We start from the raw sequence: 18,776 nt of genomic DNA on the forward strand, positions 1-18,776 counted from the left end.
GAACACCACACAGTCAGTTCACATCAACACAAAGTCCAGTTCATCAGAACCCAACCACTGCACAGAAACACAAGGTGGCACCAAACAGGAGCCAGTCAGTGACTGTGTGTTTGTTCCCAGTGGAACCAGTCAGGTCCATCCTGGTTGGAAACTCATTCATCACATTCTTCTTCTTCTACTTTCACTTCATTTCAGTGAGTTGTCATCAAAGTGTTTGTTGACTGAGATGAAATGTTCACAAGTTACACACTTGCATTTCTCACTGATGTTTGTGAAGCAGCTGCAGAAAATGTCCAGTGTTGGTTTCAATTTATCACTTTATCACAAGAATCAAAGTAAATCATCACAACTAATATTTGGCATTAATTAAGTTTCATTCCATCAGCATCTCTACTGATTTCAGATGTGACTGAGGTCAACAGCAGCTTGTGAATCAGTGCTGACATCAACAGGTGTATGAATGTTGTGCTGACATGTGGATGATGTGTAAAAGCTGAGATCATGACGACACAACAACACAAGCACAAAGTCACTCTGCTCATTTTAGACTAAACATCAGTGATCAGGACAAATCTGACTCATTATTAATGCTTTGATCCACATCTTTGGTTCTTTATTCAGATTGAGACGCTGCAGTTTGTCAGAGATCAGCTGTGATTCTCTGGTCTCAGCTCTGAAGTCCAACCCGTCACATCTGACACAACTGGACCTGAGAGGAAACAACCTGCAGGATTCATCAGTGAAGCGTCTTCTTGACCTGGTGCAGAGTCCAGACTGTGGACTGCAGACTCTGAGGTCAGTAGAGGTTGGAGTCAGTCTGTGCTGCTTTCAGCAGTATTGGACTAAACTCAGTTAGTGTCACAGCAGAGATCCAGTGTTTCCTGTAAAGCTCCAGTCACTCATCAAAGTGTCGTAGCATCAACACTAGCTACTGATCAGGTTCATGTGTGTCACAGCTCTGAGATCAGTCTGGCTGATAGAACCATGGTTCCATGTAGTAACCATGTGGTGCTGGTCCAGAGCAGAACCTCTGCTGAAGTCCAGTCATCACATCTGTGTCTGTGTCCTTCTGTCATTAGTTTGCTCCAAAGCTTCTCATGTTTCTGTGTCAGCTGATGTTTCAAAGCAGAGAATATGTTGGTCACCACACAGCGACCGCCTGGAGTTAAATGTGCAGACTGATGTTAATATTTTAGTTAACGTTTCCCTTAAATTTGTTTCCCGCATTTGGCGCTCTACTGCAAAGGGTCTCATTCTAGGACACATCGAGGCGAAGGATTGAACCACAGACTTTGCCTTCCGAGTCCGACGCTCTACCAACTGAGCTATCAGGCCAATGAGCTAAAAGGAAGCTTAACAGCTGCTCCACTTGTGCTGTGAACACGACTGAAGTCCTGCTGCTCTTTGTCCTGGATGTGACAGATGATGAAGGGAGTCTCTGTAGACACTCACTGATCTGCTCTCTGCTCTCATTCTCTCTGCAGCTGGAGATGATCCAGATGTAGAAGCAGCAGTGTGTGTGTGGAGGTTCTGACTGGTCCATGTTACTGGGAGCAGAGCTTCATCCACAACTGACTGACAGGAACCAGAACCAGTGGAGACGAGTCTCAGTGTGAACTGATCTGAGACCAGCTGCTCTGTGTCCAGTCCACCAGGATCATGGGGGAAATGAAGTGTGTGGTGCAGTAGTTAGATATCGGGGACAGTGTTGGCTGTAATTCTTATTGTTAAAAAAAAACTCAAGTATTTTTATGTATAATTTATTACCTCAGTTGCATGTCTGTATAAACAGTGTTTTCACACATTAATGCTCTAGTGTTGTAATATGAAGTAGACGTTCTGGTCACAGACAGATTGTTTATAAAGCATTTTTACTGTATAACCTGTGTCCTCGTTGCTGCTGTTTGACAATTTAATTCTCCTTTTCTTAGAACTTTTCTAAGTTTTCTAGGTTTACCAATAACAGTATGATTTCGTACAGAAAAGCTCACAGACAAGAAAACAAAAACATAGAAGTCATTTAATAACTTTAGAAATTGAACAGAATGAATGAGAAGCTGCTGGCTTCATTGAAGTGATGGTGACTCTTTAACACAAACGTGACACAAAAGACGAGTTAAACGTGTGATCTGAAAACGCAGTAACAACAGCTGGAAGTGTAGAAGCTTTAGGATTCAAGATTAAAAAAGCCTCCATAAAACAGCTGGATTTATTCTAACACTGAGTCACAGTGATGACTCAGTGTTAATTCAAAGTTACAGTAATTTGACTGCTGCTGTTGAATGAATGTATCTGCTACATGGATATGTTTAATGCGTTCCGTGCATAGACTTTTTGTTTATTTCACAGTGAAATAAACAAGTGTTTGATAATATTTTTATAATTGATGCTGGTTAAACTCAATCATGGCTCCAAAGACAAAATGCAGAGGTTTCACATTTGATTCTTTATTGAAAGCAGAGCGTAGCAGTTCAGGAGCAGACTCTTCCTCTTTTAACTCATGTAACTACAACACGAGCGACGTTCAAACTGCGTCAGGTTGTTTCTTGTACAACTACATTTACTTAAATCGTGTACAGACCAACCAAGCGAACGTGATGCTGTGAGAGAACGCGAGACTCTGCGAGAACAGCACAAGAAATTCAACAAGGCGGCGCCACACCGGTAGTAAACAACAGCGCGACAAACTATCCGCCAATTTAAATAAATAAATAACTACCTTATTTTACGGAAAATAATCAAACACCCTACCATTCTGGATAACACCGAAGAAAGTTTCGAGTACATCAACGAGTGCTTCGAGCGTTTGGTAATCGGGAAAAAGGAGACGGCTCCCAACAAGCGTTCCCGTCCGTCTGACTCACCTGAGTCACCAGGAGCCCGTTTCAAGAAGGTGGTTTTGTGGAAACTCTGAGTTTGTTAACCCCGAAATGAGGAAAACTCAGAGTTTTCGGTTTCAGAAAGCGAGGTTACTTAAACCCGTAAAGCGGGGTAAGTTTAAGCCCGTTTCAAGAAGCGAGGTAATCGAAACTCAGAGTCAGTTACTATGGCAACTTACTCTGTGAACCAAACCTGGTCGCGAGCAGGTTTTATTCGGGAAACCCAGAGTTTCCTTCGGTCTCCGCCCCTTTTTAAAGTGAACAGTGTTTAAATGCCTCGTTTAATCTTTCAGTTCATTCGTAGATTTCACCTGTTTCCGTCGCACAGAGACCAAAATGTCCGTTTCTAGAGGATCCTGTAGATGAGGACGATGTATTAATTCACACGGCATTGAATTTACGCCGCGCGAGGATTTTGACGCCACGAGTTAATTTTCTGTCATATCGCCGTGCATATTTATTTTAGCGGTACCGTTTTTCTCGAGACTCCATACATGCATTAATAATCTTATTCACCCATTCATCAAACACATCACCCATCGTGGCCGTGCTTTTACATCCGAACAGATTCTTTGTGTTGCGTTACGTTTTTTTTTTGCAAACGGTAGTTTTCTTTATAACATTGGAGATGCTGAGCACATTAGTGAAGCCACTGTTTGTAGAAAAGTTCGACCTCAAGCGCTTTCCTTGACACAAACTCCTTAAAGCCATCAAAGAGGAGTTTCACAGGATTGCAGTTATTTATTTATGGTATTTAATTCGTTTCATTGAGGCTAATCTGAAAAATGATCAGTTAATAATATCTTGCTGTGATCTGAAATAAACTGATAAATGTGCAGGTGCACTGACTACTCTTTCTACTGGTCACTGTAACTGACATCACATTGTTTACATCACCAAGATCATATGTGATGCTGCACATATCATAAACGTGAACTCATGAATATATAGTGAGTCAACCCTAAGTAACAGGCTGCACTGTGGTAAGTACATGTATGTCCTATACACTTATTTCAATGCATGCACTACACACTCACAGGAGCACTTCTATGCAGCACTAAAGTAATCTAAACTTTCTTCTAGGAGAGATTGACGGCTTTCTGCCGGAGATAGGGGTTAATGGCAGCCCACACTACTGACCCCTGACCCAGAACCTGAAGCAGGCCCCCAGCAGCGCTTTAATGTGGCCCTGCAGAACAAGAGCCCGGGTGAAAATGACCATAGGCCTGTTGAAAGCACTTCTTCAGTGTCTACGTCACCTCAGGGTAAAACATGAGAGGCCTGTGACATTATTGTGGCATGTGTTGTTCTCCACATTATTGCAATTATTAGAGAGGAGCAACACCCTGCCCTACAAATACAAGACCCTGAGGAGACTCCTTCCATCATGGTAATCTGCAGAGTGGATGGACAGTCAGATGTGATTTGCTTTAATGTCTTAATCAACCATCACCACCACCAATAAAAGAAACTGAATAGATGCAAACCATAATTTATTTGGTTTTTTTTCATTTCCTACAAATACAAAGGCAATTGTTAGATTTTATGATTCTTCCAATAATTCATACAATTCACCTTTCACTATACACTCATCTCCAGCTTGTGTTTGGGAATAGTTCCTTATTACTCTTACAGAATTGAACTCTGGCATTTACTGAACATCACTGACTGTGTGCATCTGTGCAGCAGAATGTGACTGACCTCCTCCTGCTGTTCTTCCACACTCTGGGGCAGAGTGGAGATAATAAAGTCACTATACTTGGAGATCAAGTTACATCCTTTAGGCTACGCAACACAAACATCAGAAATCATGTGATGTGTATAAACTGTATTAATATTACACTTTATAATACTGAATTATGTTTTTACATTTCATTTTTAGCCATGTTCTTCTATGTCTGCAGGATTGCGCGTACATAAAAACTGAAATTAAATTCTTATATTATTACGTGTTTTGGGTAACTTTTAAAAACCTAATTAGATTAATGTAATAATTGCTCTCCATAAAACGTATTGGGTTATTGAATTATCATTACTTTACAAATCCCACATCAACCACAACAGGAATTTTAAAAATGCATAGACATAACACTGCACTTTTAATTCATACAAACTTCGGTATTTCATGCAATTACTGAAGTAACGCCTTAGATGAGTGAAAAAGTCCTTACTTTACGAGTGAAATATAACAACAATACTAAAATTATTTAGTATTTAGTTACGCTGAACACTGTATGATTAAAATGTAAACTTACGCATTGACTCGAGCAGCTATTTTCTTCCAAGCTAATTCTTTCTCTTTCGCCGCTGCAGCCGTGTTGCCTTTTCTACGGAATATAGACTCGTAGTCGTTATATGCTTGACGTAACATATCCATTTCCGGACGTCTTTTGTTGTCCTGTTGCCATGGTGACTCGTAATATCTTCACTCCATTGGCAGGGCTTTGTATCGTCGCGGTGCACGCGCTTAACTCTGAGTCAGACAACTCAGAGTTGCTAAAAACCAACTCTTTTCAGCTGTTCTGAAACCGAAAACTCCAGGTTTGCAAACTCAGAGTAAATCAACTCAGAGTTTCGTTTTAATTCAGAGTTTGTTAAACCTCCTTCTTGAAACGGGCCCCTGGAGCTAGCTCGGCGGATAAAAACATCACGGACATCCTGGAGTCCATAGAGAAAAAAATATCAAGCTTCGACGCGCGTCTGGCGCTAGTGGAACTCCTCCACAAAGAGTTCATGGCCCTCCGCGATTCCCTGGAATTCAGCCAGCAGCAGGTGGTTTCTCTCGCCACCGAGAACGAGGTCCTGAAAGGAACACTGGCGAGCAGAAAGCACTACAGTTCTTTTGTGATTAGTTCACACGGATCCTTACGGATCGTTCTTTCGTTCTTTTGTCACGTGACAGCTGTAGATCAGTTATTGGGCTGTGTGGACTGAGAAACAAGGGAATGAACAATGTCTGATATTTAACGTTCATTTATTTTGTCATCTGGCACCTGGCATACATTATTCATTAATTAAATCATAATTAATGAATGGATTCTTGTAGATTTGTGTCGTATTATTGTGTATATAATGTATTTGTCTTAATAAATACTCGCATCAGACACATAGACGCTACGCTGCGCATAGACGCATCAGATTTTGTGTGACTGTGCCACAAAATAATAAAATATAACAATAATAATAACACCAATTATATTAATAATAATACATTTTCGACACAGTAATTGCACCATGTAAACACATTATTTTTGTTACTTTTGGCTTTAGAAATATCACTAATTGTCAAAATAAGTTTTACTTTAACTTTTCTCTACCAGCCACCATGAAAGGCAGCTCGGGCCGCACGGTTTAGTTCCTCGTTCTCGTTCATTGTTCATAACTCAGGCTCTCTAGCGAGCAACAAACACTACAGTTCGTTCCTGTTTCGTTCATACGGATCTTTACGGATCGTTCGTTCGTTCATTTGTCACGTGACCGCTTTTAAGTGACTACAATGGTAGAAAAGATGCGGGTCGCTTTACTGTGGTGTGTATTTGGTTTTCTTGGTTTCCACACGGGTTGAATTGCTTGTGGTATTTTGTGATTATAATTAGTTCGCTAAAACAAACCATGTTGTCTTCAGTATTTAGTGTTTGAGAACTGCGACCATTTTTTCAACGCCCACAAGAGGGCTACAACGCTGCTTGCTGTGAAATGAACAAATGACTAGAATGACTAGTCACAGACAAACAGCTGCTACAGCAGTTATCCAGTGTAACAGGGGTTTTGTATTATTCTCTGTTCATGTGGCGCATCAGAGATTAAACACAAACAGTCATTATTCATGTAATAAAATAAGAAACACAAACAACAACCAGTGAAACCAACTAACAAGAAAAATGATTAATAAACATGACTTATTATTTAAAGCATGGAGATATTCATCAACTATAGTTTGTTTTCTAATTGAACTTCTAAATAAACCAGTGGTGTAATATTTGTTGATGCTACAAGTAGCCTTTGTCACAACTCCAGGAAGAAGGACCCAAATGCACAGCGTGACTAGAGTAAAAACGGCAGTTTAATGTGTTCGTGGTCAGGCAGGCAGATGTCATACACGATGCAGGCAAAAACAAGGTTCTACAGGGAGTAGGCAAAAGCGAGGTGAAAAACAGGCAATGGTCAAACTTACGGCGCACTATTACCAGAGGCTGGACAAAAACCCGGATCATACACTGGGACTGGACACAAAGTAGCGCTGGAATGTTGGTCATGAAAACACAGAGCTGTACATCACAGCTGGGCCGGATTCACACATCAACACACAGCATGAGGTCCAACAAGTTGAGACGACACAGCAGAAGCAAAGATCAGCAGAGGAGCCAGTGAAGCCCAGTGACCTGTTCAAACATCCCCCTGGTAAATACAGACACATCAGAACAGTGTTGACCAATGGAATCGCTGGGATTGGGAAAACAGTCCTTGTGAACAAGTTTGTATTGGACTGGACCCAACAAAGGTCCAATCAAGACGTGCATCTGATTTTCCCGGCTGAATCCACTGAAGGGACAGAAGTTTAGTTTGTCAGAGCTCATTCATGAATGTATCCCAGAAACTGAGTCCATCAGCCTGGAGGCTCTGAATTACATCTTTACACGTCTACAGTCATCAGGAAACAGCAACTATGACAAGAGCAGCTTCAAACTTCTGTTTGTGTTTGATGGACTGGACGAGAGTCGCCTCCAACTGGACTGTAGCACCAGTGAGAAGGAGACGGGTCAACGTGACATCACAGAGTCCACCTCAGTGGATGAGCTGCTGACAAACCTCATCAGAGGAAAACTACTACGCTCTGCTCGCATCTGGATCACCACACGACCTGCAGCAGCCAATCAGATTCATGGAGACTTTGTTGAGGTGGTGACGGAGGTCAGAGGGTTCACTGACCCACAGAAGGAGGAGTTCTTCAGGAAGAGATTCACAGATGAGGAGCAGAGCAACACAATCATGTCCCACATCAAGACGGCACGAAGCCTCCACATCATGTGCCACATCCCAGTCTTCTGCTGGATCACTGCTACAGTTCTGGAGGATCTGCTGGAAACCAGAGAGGGAGGAGAGCTGCCCAAGACCCTGACGGAGATGTACGCAGAGAAACCTGGGGTTTCAGATGGATCGGACTGAAGACAAGTACGGACCAGAACAGAGCAGCAACTACATCAAGTCATTGGCTAAACTGGCTTTTAAGCAGCTGCTAAAGGGAAACTTGATCTTCTATGAGGAAGATCTGAAAGAGAGCGGCATCGATGTCAGAGGAGCCTCAGGCCTCAGTGTGTTCAGGAGTGTTCACAGAGATCTTTAAACAGGAGCGAGGGAGGAAAACCAAGGACAAGATGTTCAGCTTTGTTCATCTGAGCGTTCAGGAGTTTCTGGCTGCTGTTCACATGATGCTCTGTTACACCAACGGGAAGATGGAGGAACTGGAGGAGTTTCTGAAAGACTCCAATGCTGCTCTGGATGTTGTCCTGAGTAAAACCATGTTTAAATCCCTCCTCAGTCCAAGTGGCCACCTGGACCTGTTTGTTCGCTTCCTTCATGGCCTCTGTCTGGAGTCCAACCAGAGAATCTTAGGAGGTTTGTTGGGTCACACATGGATCAGTCCACAAACCATCAAGAGAATCATCAACAACCTGAAGGAGATGAACAGTGATAGAATCTCTCCAGACAGAAGCATCAACATCTTCCACTGTCTGATGGAGATGAACGACCACTCAGTCCATCAGCAGATCCAAGAGTTCCTGAAGTCAGAGAACAGATCAGAGGAACTCTCCTTGATCCAGTGCTCAGCTCTGGCCTACATGCTGCAGATGTCAGAGGAGGTTCTGAATGAGTTGGACCTGAACAAGTACAACACATCAGAGGAGGGACGACAGAGACTGATCCCAGCTGTGAGGAACTGCAGAAAGGCTCAGTAAGTCCAACGTTAATGTGATCATTAATATTCTACAGCAACATGAAGCTGAAGCCTCAGTGTTAAAGAGAAACACTTCACACAGAATCTAAAAGTTCACAGAGTGAAAACATAAACTACTGGTTCCTAGAAAACGTCTTTGTTGAGAATTAGATCAAAGCAGCTATAAAGTTTGTGAACATCAGGATCTTCTGTCTTTCTTTGCTTGATGGAGCTTTAAGTCAAATCCAACAGAGAAACTTTAGCTCTGAAGAGTTTCTGCTCAAAGCTTTTGACAGTTGACGTGTGATCACAGCTGACGGTCGTTTCTTTCAGTGGATGAAGCGTCTGCAACATGTTTCTATGATCTGTCTTTGGTTCTTCTGGTTCTGTCCAGACACACTTTGGTTCTAATCTCTGGGATCTGGTGGAACCAACAGAGCTTCACACTTTGTGATGGATGAGACCAACTGAGCTACAGCTGCTTCAGCTTCAACATTCATGAAGTCAGTTTGTTTCACAGACACTTCACATTTATAGACTTTATATTTTCTGTCATCACAGACTTTGTAGCTGTGGACTCACAAAGACCCACTGTGAAGTTGTGGCCTCAGCTCTGAAGTCCAACCCGTCACATCTGACACATCTGGACCTGAGCTTCAACAACCTGCAGGACTCAGTGAAGGTTCTGTGTGTTGGACTGGAGAGTCCTCACTGTCGACTGGAGACTCTGAGGTCAGTGTTTTTCCTGGTTCACGTTTCAGCAGCAGTTTTTCAGCTCATGACTTCAAACGTCTCCACTTCAATCTAGAATGAAAAGAGACTCATGTCAGAAACCTGCAGGAATAAATGAGTTTGTTGTGACTCTAAAGTCTAAGAAGCTCATGAACAGAAGTTTGTGACGTCTTTTTCTTTAAATGTGACACAGCAGCAGAGACTCAGAGTAAATCATGTCTCCACATGTTTGAAGGATCTTTAGTGGCGTCTGATTCGTCTCCATCAACAGGCGACACTTCAACCTGTGTGTGATGCTTCCTGTCAGACAATGATGTCACTTTGTAGAGACACAAGCAGGAAACAGGAGCATGAATATGAGGCTGCAGACATGTTGCTACAGAAGGTTCTAGGTTCCATGTAGAACCAGAGGAGAGAACATCCATCTGACTGGGATCAGTTCTAAAGATGATTCACTTCATCAATAATGGTCAGTTTAGAGTTTGATCCAAACATTAGTCTGAACATTTTCCATCAGACGACACAGAATAGTTCAGATTTAGAGAGAATACGATGAATGAAAGGAACCAGATGAAGTCTTTGATCCAACACGTCTGGTTTTTTACTGGTTCCAGCAGCAGCTTGTGAATCAGTGCTGACATCAACAGGTGTATGAATGTTGTGTTGACATGTGGATGATGTGTAGAAGCGGAGATCATGACGACACAACAACACAAGCACAAAGTCACTCTGCTCATTTTAGACTAAAAATCAGTGATCAGGACAAATCTGACTCATTATCAATGCTTTGATCCACATCTCTGATTCTTTATTCAGATTGAGAGGCTGCAGTTTGTCAGAGATCAGCTGTGATTCTCTGGTCTCAGCTCTGATGTCCAACCCGTCACATCTGACACAACTCGACCTGAGTGGAAACGAGCTGCAGGATTCAGGAGTGAAGCATCTGTGTGGTTTTCTGGAGAGTCGTCACTGTCGACTGGAGACTCTGAGGTCAGTTCACTGACTGTTACTGTTCTAGGTTCTAGGTTCTGACTGTGGTTCTGCTTCAGGGAACCAGCAGGTTTTTCTTCTGACAGTTAATAGCTTGCTTTGTTTGTTCACTTATAGTTTGATCACTTTGGTTCCACTGAATGAATATCAAACATTAAAACACAAACAACAATATAAAACAGTATTCTCTATATTTTGATCCCAAATTTATTCCTACAATAGGCCCCAAAAAAACCTAAAGTTCTTTCATAACAGAGTAATGAAACAACCAGAACTGGTCCAAGTCCAAAAGTCCAGTCGTGGTTTTCACGGTGGTTCCTCTGCATCTATGCATCCATCATCCCAACAACTTGGGACGGTCTGCGTGGTTCTGGAGCTGATCCCAGCTGTCACTCAGCAGGAGGCAGGGTCCAGTCTGGACCGGTCACCAGTCCATCACAGGTCCAACACAGAGAGACAGACAATCAGACCTATGGAAGCTCAGAGTCAGCAGCTAAGCAGCAGAGCTTCAGGTCTTTGGACTGTGGCAGGAAGCTGCAGAACCAGAACAGAACCCACACACACAGGGAGAACATGAGAAGCCCACACAGAAAGGCTCCTGCTGAACCCAGGTCCTTCCAGCTGTGAACACCACACAGTCAGTTCACATCAACACAAAGTCCAGTTCATCAGAACCACTGCACAGAAACACAAGGTGGCACCAAACAGGAGTCAGTCAGTGAGTGTGTGTTTGTTCCCAGTGGAACTGTCACGATCTGGGTCTTGGGTCTAGTTGTTTCCTGTTTTATTTTGGTAATCTCCTGGTTTCTGTTCCTGTTTTAGCTTTACTTCCGGGTTTTGTTCTTGTCACAGCTGTCCCTGCTTCACCTGGTCGTTACCCACACCTGCACTGTATCAGTAATCAATTCACGTTGTACTTAACCACCACCTTTGTCCTCAGTTCCCCGCCAGATCGTTGTTTGTGTGTTTACCGTTGTTCCCAGTTCGCTGTTCCTGTCCGGCCGTGTTTTGTGTACCCCGTTCTCTGCTCTGCACGTTACCGAACTCGTTTGCCTGCCTGACCACGATTCTCCGCCTGACGAATTGGTGCTGTATGCTGGATTTTGGGTACCTTGCCTGTTCCTGACGCTGCCTCTGCCTAATACCTGGAATAAACCACCGTCTGATCACCGTCAACCTGTGTTTTGCTGTGCATTTGGGTCCTCATCCGAGCGTTCCCTGACAGAACGATCTGGCCAAACTTGGACCCAGCCAGCACTCAGCCGTCGCCCAGGTCAGTGACTGTTTTGTTTCTTGGTTTTTTTTTGGCGGCGAGTCTCCTTCACCTGCGAGGAAGTATGGAGTTCACCTGCGCCGAGCTACCCAGCGACCTACGCGCTTATTTTCAAATCCTCGCGGAGGATTACCGACGGGCGATTAACCCGGAGAACCAGCGCAGCGCCGTGGAGGTGGCGATATTGACGCTGGAGGACGATGACAGCGTGTTGGAGCGCCCCAGTGTTCGACGCCTCTATGAGCGACTGTGCGCAAGGTTCAATGAGCTAAGCGACGCGCTCCGCACCACGCCAGCGCCGGTCGCACCGCCGAAGGTTTCGGTTTCCTCCTCCCCGCCCCGTCGCACCGTTGTGTCTGCACCAACCTGCCCAGCTCCATGTTTGTTCCGCTGGGAGGATTTCCTGCACTCATGTGGTCCCCAGTCTCCAGCTCAGCCGTGTGTTGCCCAGTCTCCAGCTCAGCCGTGTGTTGCCCAGTCTCCAGCTCAGCCGTGTGTTGCCCAGTCTCCAGTCCAGCCGCGAGCTGTTCAGTCTCCAGTCCAGCCGCGAGCTGTTCAGTCTCCAGTCCAGCCGCGAGCTGTTCAGTCTCCAGTCCAGCCGCGAGCTGTTCAGTCTCCAGTCCAGCCGCGAGCTGTTCAGTCTCCAGTCCAGCCGAGCCCTGTTCAGTCTCCAGTCCAGCCGAGCCCTGTTCAGTCTCCAGTCCAGCCGAGCCCTGTTCAGTCTCCAGTCCAGCCGAGCCCAGTCCCGGTTCCAGTTCAGCCGAACCCAGTCCCGGTTCCAGTTCAGCCGAGCCCAGTCCCGGTTCCAGTTCAGTCGAGCCCAGCCCCGGTTCCAGTTCAGTCGAGCCCAGCCCCGGTTCCAGTTCAGTCGAGCCCAGCCCCGGTTCCAGTTCAGTCGAGCCCAGTCCAGGTCTCAGCCCAGTCGAGCCCAGTCCAGGTCTCAGCCCAGTCGAGCCCAGTCCAGGTCTCAGCCCAGTCGAGCCCAGTCCAGGTCTCAGCCCAGTCGAGCCCAGTCCCAGTACAGTCGAGCCCTGTCCCAGTACAGTCGAGCCCAGTCCAGGTTCCAGTCCAGTCGAGCCCTGTCCAGTCGAGCCCTGTCCCAGTTCAGTCCAGTCACGCTCCTGTCCCAGTTCAGTCCAGTCACGCGCAGGCCTTATCCCAGTCAGAGGACTCCACCTGTCGAACGGGTGCTGTGCACACCCGATCAGGCCCGACGTCTCCTCCGTCGAGCTCAGCAGCTGTAAGCAGTCATGCCGGCTCCGGAGGGGACGCCGTCCCAGTTCCTGTCGGCCATGTTGCGGCCGTTCCTGTCGGCCATGTTGCGGCCGTTCCTGTCGGCCATGTTGCGGCCGTTCCAGTCCCTGTTCCTGTTCCTGTCGGCCATTTTGAGGCCGTTCCTGTCGGCCATGTTGCGGCCGTTCCAGTCGGCCATGTTGCGGCCGTTCCAGTCCCCGTTCCTGTTTCTGTCGGCCATGTTGAGGCCGTTCCAGATCCAGTTCCTGTCCCTGTCGGCCAAGTAGATGCCGTTCCTGTCCCTGTCGGCCAAGTAGATGCCGTTCCTGTCCCTGTCGGCCAAGTAGATGCCGTTCCTGTCCCTGTCGGCCAAGTAGATGCCGTTCCTGTCCCTGTCGGCCAAGTAGATGCCGTTCCTGTCCCTGTCGGCCAAGTAGATGCCGTTCCTGTCCCTGTCGGCCAAGTAGATGCCGTTCCTGTCCCTGTCGGCCAAGTAGATGCCGTTCATGTCCCTGTCGGCCAAGTAGATGCCGTTCCTGTCCCTGTCGGCCAAGTAGATGCCGTTCCTGTCCCTGTCAGTCTCGGGGTGGCAGTCCCGGCGGACCTCCAGGAGGAGGTCGCGCCAGCTGCAGTCCCCGCGCACCTCCAGGAGGAGGTCGCGCCAGCTGCAGTCCCCGCGCACCTCCAGGAGGAGGTCGCGCCAGCTGCAGTCCCCGCGCACCTCCAGGAGGAGGTCGCGCCAGCTGCAGTCCCCGCGCACCTCCAGGAGGAGGTCGCGCCAGCTGCAGTCCCCGCGCACCTCCAGGAGGAGGTCGCGCCAGCTGCAGTCCCCGCGCACCTCCAGGAGGGGGTCGCGCCCGACGCAGTCCCCGCGCACCTCCAGGAGGGGGTCGCGCCCGACGCAGTCCCCGCGCACCTCCAGGAGGGGGTCGCGCCCGACGCAGTCCCCGCGGACCTCCAGGAGGGGGTCGCGCCCGACGCAGTCCCCGCGGACCTCCAGGAGGGGGTCGCGCCCGACGCAGTCCCCGCGGACCTCCAGGAGGGGGTCGCGCCCGTCGCAGTCCCGGTGGACCTCCAGGAGGGGGTCGCGCCCGTCGCAGTCCCGGCGGACCTCCAGGAGGGGGTCGCGCCCGTCGCAGTCCCGGCGGACCTCCAGGAGGGGGTCGCGCCCGTCGCAGTCCCGGCGGACCTCCAGGAGGGGGTCGCGCCCGTCGCAGTCCCGGCCGCACCTGCATCGGTTCCCGGCGGCTCGGCCGCACCTGCATCGGTTCCCGGCGGCTCGGCCGCACCTGCATCGGTTCCCGGCGGCTCGGCCGCACCTGCATCGGTTCCCGGCGGCTCGGCCGCACCTGCATCGGTTCCCGGCGGCTCGGCCGCACCTGCATCGGTTCCCGGCGGCTCGGCCGCACCTGCATCGGTTCCCGGCGGCCCGGCGCTGACCGCGTTGCCACGTCTGTTCTCGCTTCGGCAGCTGGACTGGTGGCCTCGCCCTCGGCGCTTCCGGCCGTTTGGGTGGCGCTGCCTCCTGCGGCGACGTCCACCTCGACCCCTCGGTCTCCAGGATCGGCGTCGTCCTGGAGGACGTCGCCGTTCGGGGGGGTCCCCGTGGACGCTGGCCCAGCCCAAGGGCGCTGGGGGTGCCCTCCTGCCTCAGCGGCGGTTGAGCAGGATCTCGCCGCGTCTCCACCCGCCTTAAGAGGGAGCGGCGAGACGTCGTTGTTGTTTTCCTGGTCATGGACTCTGTTCTTGTTTCATGGACATTCGTGTTGTCTTCTTGATTTTGGGACTCGGTCTTGTTTTGTTTTTCTGTTAGGTTCTCTGGTTTGGCGTGTTTGGGCGTGAGTTTTGTTTTATGGGGGTTCCCGTTTTGCCCTCCCCCGGTCCGCCCTCCGCCCGCCCTGTCCGTGTTCTGTGCGGGTTGTCTTTGGTTCTGTCCCTCCGCCGGTCCTCCCTCCGCCCGCCCTGCTCGGGTTTGTTGTTTTTTTTTTTGGTCGTCTGGAATCCGCCCTTGGGAGGGGGGTACTGTCACGATCTGGGTCTTGGGTCTAGTTGTTTCCTGTTTTATTTTGGTAATCTCCTGGTTTCTGTTCCTGTTTTAGCTTTACTTCCGGGTTTTGTTCTTGTCACAGCTGTCCCTGCTTCACCTGGTCGTTACCCACACCTGCACTGTATCAGTAATCAATTCACGTTGTACTTAACCACCACCTTTGTCCTCAGTTCCCCGCCAGATCGTTGTTTGTGTGTTTACCGTTGTTCCCAGTTCGCTGTTCCTGTCCGGCCGTGTTTTGTGTACCCCGTTCTCTGCTCTGCACGTTACCGAACTCGTTTGCCTGCCTGACCACGATTCTCCGCCTGACGAATTGGTGCTGTATGCTGGATTTTGGGTATGAACCTTGCCTGTTCCTGACGCTGCCTCTGCCTAATACCTGGAATAAACCACCGTCTGATCACCGTCAACCTGTGTTTTGCTGTGCATTTGGGTCCTCATCCGAGCATTCCCTGACAGGAACCAGGCAGGTCCATCCTGGTTGGAAACTCATTCATCACTTTCTTCTTCTTCAGTTTCACTTCATTTCAGTGAGTTGGTGTCAATTCATCACTTCATCACAAGAATCTGAGAAAATCATCACAACTAATATTTGGCTTGAATCGAGTTTCAGTCCATCAGCTTCTCTACTGATTCCAGATGTGACTGAGGTCAACAGCAGCTTGTGAATCAGTGCTGACATCAACAGGTGTATGAATGTTGTGTTGACATGTGGATGATGTGTAGAAGCTGAGATCATGACGACACAACAACACAAGCACAAAGTCACTCTGCTCATTTTAGACTAAAAATCAGTGATCAGGACAAATCTGACTCATTATCAATGCTTTGATCCACATCTCTGATTCTTTATTCAGATTGAGAGGCTGCAGTTTGTCAGAGATCAGCTGTGATTCTCTGGTCTCAGCTCTGAAGTCCAACCTGTCACATCTGACACAACTGGACCTGAGATACAACAACCTGCAGGATTCATCAGTGAAGCCTCTCTGTCCAGACTATGGACTGCAGACTCTGAGGTCAGTAGAGGTTGGAGTCAGTCTGTGCTGCTTTCAGCAGTATTGGACTAAACTCAGTTAGTGTCACAGCAGAGATCCAGTGTTTCCTGTAAAGCTCCAGTCACTCATCAAAGTGTCGTAGCATCAACACTAACTACTGATCAGGTTCATGTGTGTCACAGCTCTGAGATCAGTCTGGCTGATAGAACCATGGTTCCATGTAGTAACCATGTGGTGCTGGTCCAGAGCAGAACCTCTGCTGAAGTCCAGTCATCACATCTGTGTCTGTGTCCTTCTGTCATTAGTTTGCTCCAAAGCTTCTCATGTTTCTGTGTCAGCTGATGTTTCTGTGTCAGCTGATGTTTCAAAGCAGAGAAGATGTTGGTCACCACACAGCGACTCTGTCTGTGATGGACCAACAGGAAGTCGTCTCTAAAGCCATGACTCAGCAGTTTGTTTCACTGTGGACTGGGGTAAATGTGCAGAGTCAGCAGATTTGATGCTTCAGTCCAAGACGTTAAGATGAGCTAAAAGGAAGCTGCTCCACTTGTGCTGTGAACACGACTGAAGTCCTGCTGCTCTTTGTCCTGGATGTGACAGATGATGAAGGGAGTCTCTGTAGACACTCACTGATCTGCTCTCTGCTCTCATTCTCTCTGCAGCTGGAGATGATCCAGATGTAGAAGCAGCAGCAGTGTGTGTGTGGAGGTTCTGACTGGTCCATGTTACCGGGAGCAGAGCTTCATCCACAACTGACTGACAGAGGAACCAGAACCAGTGGAGACGACTCTCGGTGTGAACTGATCTGAGACCAGCTGCTCTGTGTCCAGTCCACCAGGATCATGGGGGAAATGAAGTGTGTGGTGCAGTAGTTAGATATCGGGGACAGTGTTGGCTGTAATTCTTATTGTTAAAAAACAACTCATGTATTTTTATGTATAATTTACTACCTCATTTGAATGTCTGTATAAACAGTGTTTTCACACATTAATGCTCTAGTGTTGTAATATGAAGTAGACGTTCTGGTCACAGACAGATTGTTTATAAAGCATCTTTCCTGTATAACCTGTGTCCTCGTTGCTGCTGTTTGATGTTTTAATTCTCAAACAACAGTTTGAGACAGACACGAAAACAAAAACATAGAAGTCATTGAATGACTTTAGAAAATGACCAGAATGAATGAAAAGCTGCTGGCTTTGTTGACGTCACAGTGGTGACTCCATGTTAATTCAAAGTTGTTTTTTGCAAATGGCTGCAAAAGTCCTAGAACTGAATAATCTGCAGAGGTCTGCAAGAGGCCAAGTGCAGTGCAGCTCGTGGACAAATAAAGAAACAGGACCTTTTATTCCTGACAGACGCAAATTAAGGGAAAACACAACATCTAGTGTGACACTTGATTTAATCTGTTTTTATTGACATGATTACAATATATGTGAAACTGAACAGTCTTGGGAAGCAAAAGGTAGAGTAATTGGATTTGGTTGTATGTTTAAATTAGAAATTATTAAGAAAATCTTTATTATTTCCACAGTAGGAAAACTGAATTCTGCATTTGACCCATCGTCCACGGGGAGCAGTCACATGACCAAGACCTAGACAGGTACTGAACACTGTGCGTGTCACCAGGCAGCCTTTAGTTGCAAATCTTTTCTGGAATGATGTGATTCTGGTTTAGAAGTAACCAGTTTCCATGTGACGTCATCAGAGTCACACCATGAGTCACACTCACAGGAGGATCAGTAACGTTTGGGTCATTGGAGCTGTTCTTTGCAACAACATAAAAACAGGATCTGGATTGAATGTAAATGGATCAAACCTGAATCTATGCAGTAATCGACAGGGTTCAGATTCAAGATTCAAAACTTTATTAATCCCAAAGGGAAATTATTTTGCACACTTTGACAGATTTAGGTACACACAAGTTAGGAAAATTAAGAACACGAATGCTAACACATCTACACACTCACATCACGCCTAATTACTATTGTCTAATTACATTTAATCACTAGCTAAAGTTTTATTATACATGTTATTGCATGGATGAAGATCAGCCCTCACAGACAGAGGAGGAGTTGTACAGACTGATGGCACCGGTAGGAAGGATCTCCGGTGGCGTTCTGTGGAGCACCTATTACTGATCAGCTCTGGCTGAAGGTGCTCCTCTGTCCAGCCACACACTGTGTAGGGGTGGAGGTGGTGTCTAGGATGGAGAGGAGTTGGAGCAGCATCCTCCTCTCAGCTACAGCTGAAGAGGAAGGAGACAGGACTGTCCCCTGTGGAGCTCCTGTGCTGCAGAGCACGGTGTCTGACACACAGTTCTGCAGGCGGACGTACTGGGGGCGGTTGGTGAGGTGCTCCATGATCCATGAGATCAGGGGGGCTCCACCTGCATGTCCTTCAGTTTCTCTCCCAGCAGCGCAGGCTGGATGCTGTTAAATGCACTGGAGAAACCAAAGAACATGATCCTCACTGAGGCCAGGCTTGTCCAGGTGGTTGTAGGTGCGATGGAGCAGATGTGTGATGGCGTCATCCACTCCTATGGGGTTGATATGTGAACTGGAGGGGGTCGACTGAGGGTTTGACCAGAGAACGCATGGAGTCCAGGATCAGCCTCATGATGTGAGAGGTCAGAGCCACGGGTCTGTAGTCGTTGAGGACTCTGGGACGTGATGTCTGATTCACTGCACAATGC

At 47.5% G+C, this 18,776-nt stretch overlaps 3 protein-coding genes across 7 annotated transcripts in view; 2 read left to right on the top strand and 1 right to left on the bottom strand.

The window, feature by feature from the left end:
* The window catches only part of LOC129603748 (uncharacterized), a 151,362-nt gene that overhangs the window by 88,452 nt on the left and 44,134 nt on the right, over nt 1–18,776 (bottom strand). The gene's annotated exons all lie outside the window — the stretch shown is intronic.
* The window catches only part of LOC121202064 (NACHT, LRR and PYD domains-containing protein 12-like), a 290,159-nt gene that overhangs the window by 72,383 nt on the left and 199,000 nt on the right, over nt 1–18,776 (top strand). For 2 of the 5 annotated variants that reach the window (XM_055506696.1, XM_055506695.1), the window contains one exon: nt 10,363–10,536. The exons of the other annotated variants lie outside the window; for them this stretch is intronic. In XM_055506696.1, the coding sequence (XP_055362671.1) occupies nt 10,363–10,536 (174 nt within the window). The remainder of the gene's footprint in view (nt 1–10,362; nt 10,537–18,776) is intronic. 5 annotated transcript variants of the gene reach the window in all.
* On the top strand, nt 8,026–9,323 carry LOC129603750 (NLR family CARD domain-containing protein 3-like). Its single transcript, XM_055506715.1, has 2 exons — nt 8,026–8,832; nt 9,209–9,323. Exons 1-2 carry the CDS (start codon nt 8,168–8,170, stop codon nt 9,273–9,275), a joined length of 732 nt encoding a protein of 243 aa, XP_055362690.1. The 5' UTR covers nt 8,026–8,167; the 3' UTR covers nt 9,276–9,323.

Source organism: Betta splendens, unplaced genomic scaffold (assembly GCF_900634795.4).
Source record: "Betta splendens unplaced genomic scaffold, fBetSpl5.4 scaffold_29, whole genome shotgun sequence".
NCBI lineage: Eukaryota > Metazoa > Chordata > Actinopteri > Anabantiformes > Osphronemidae > Betta > Betta splendens.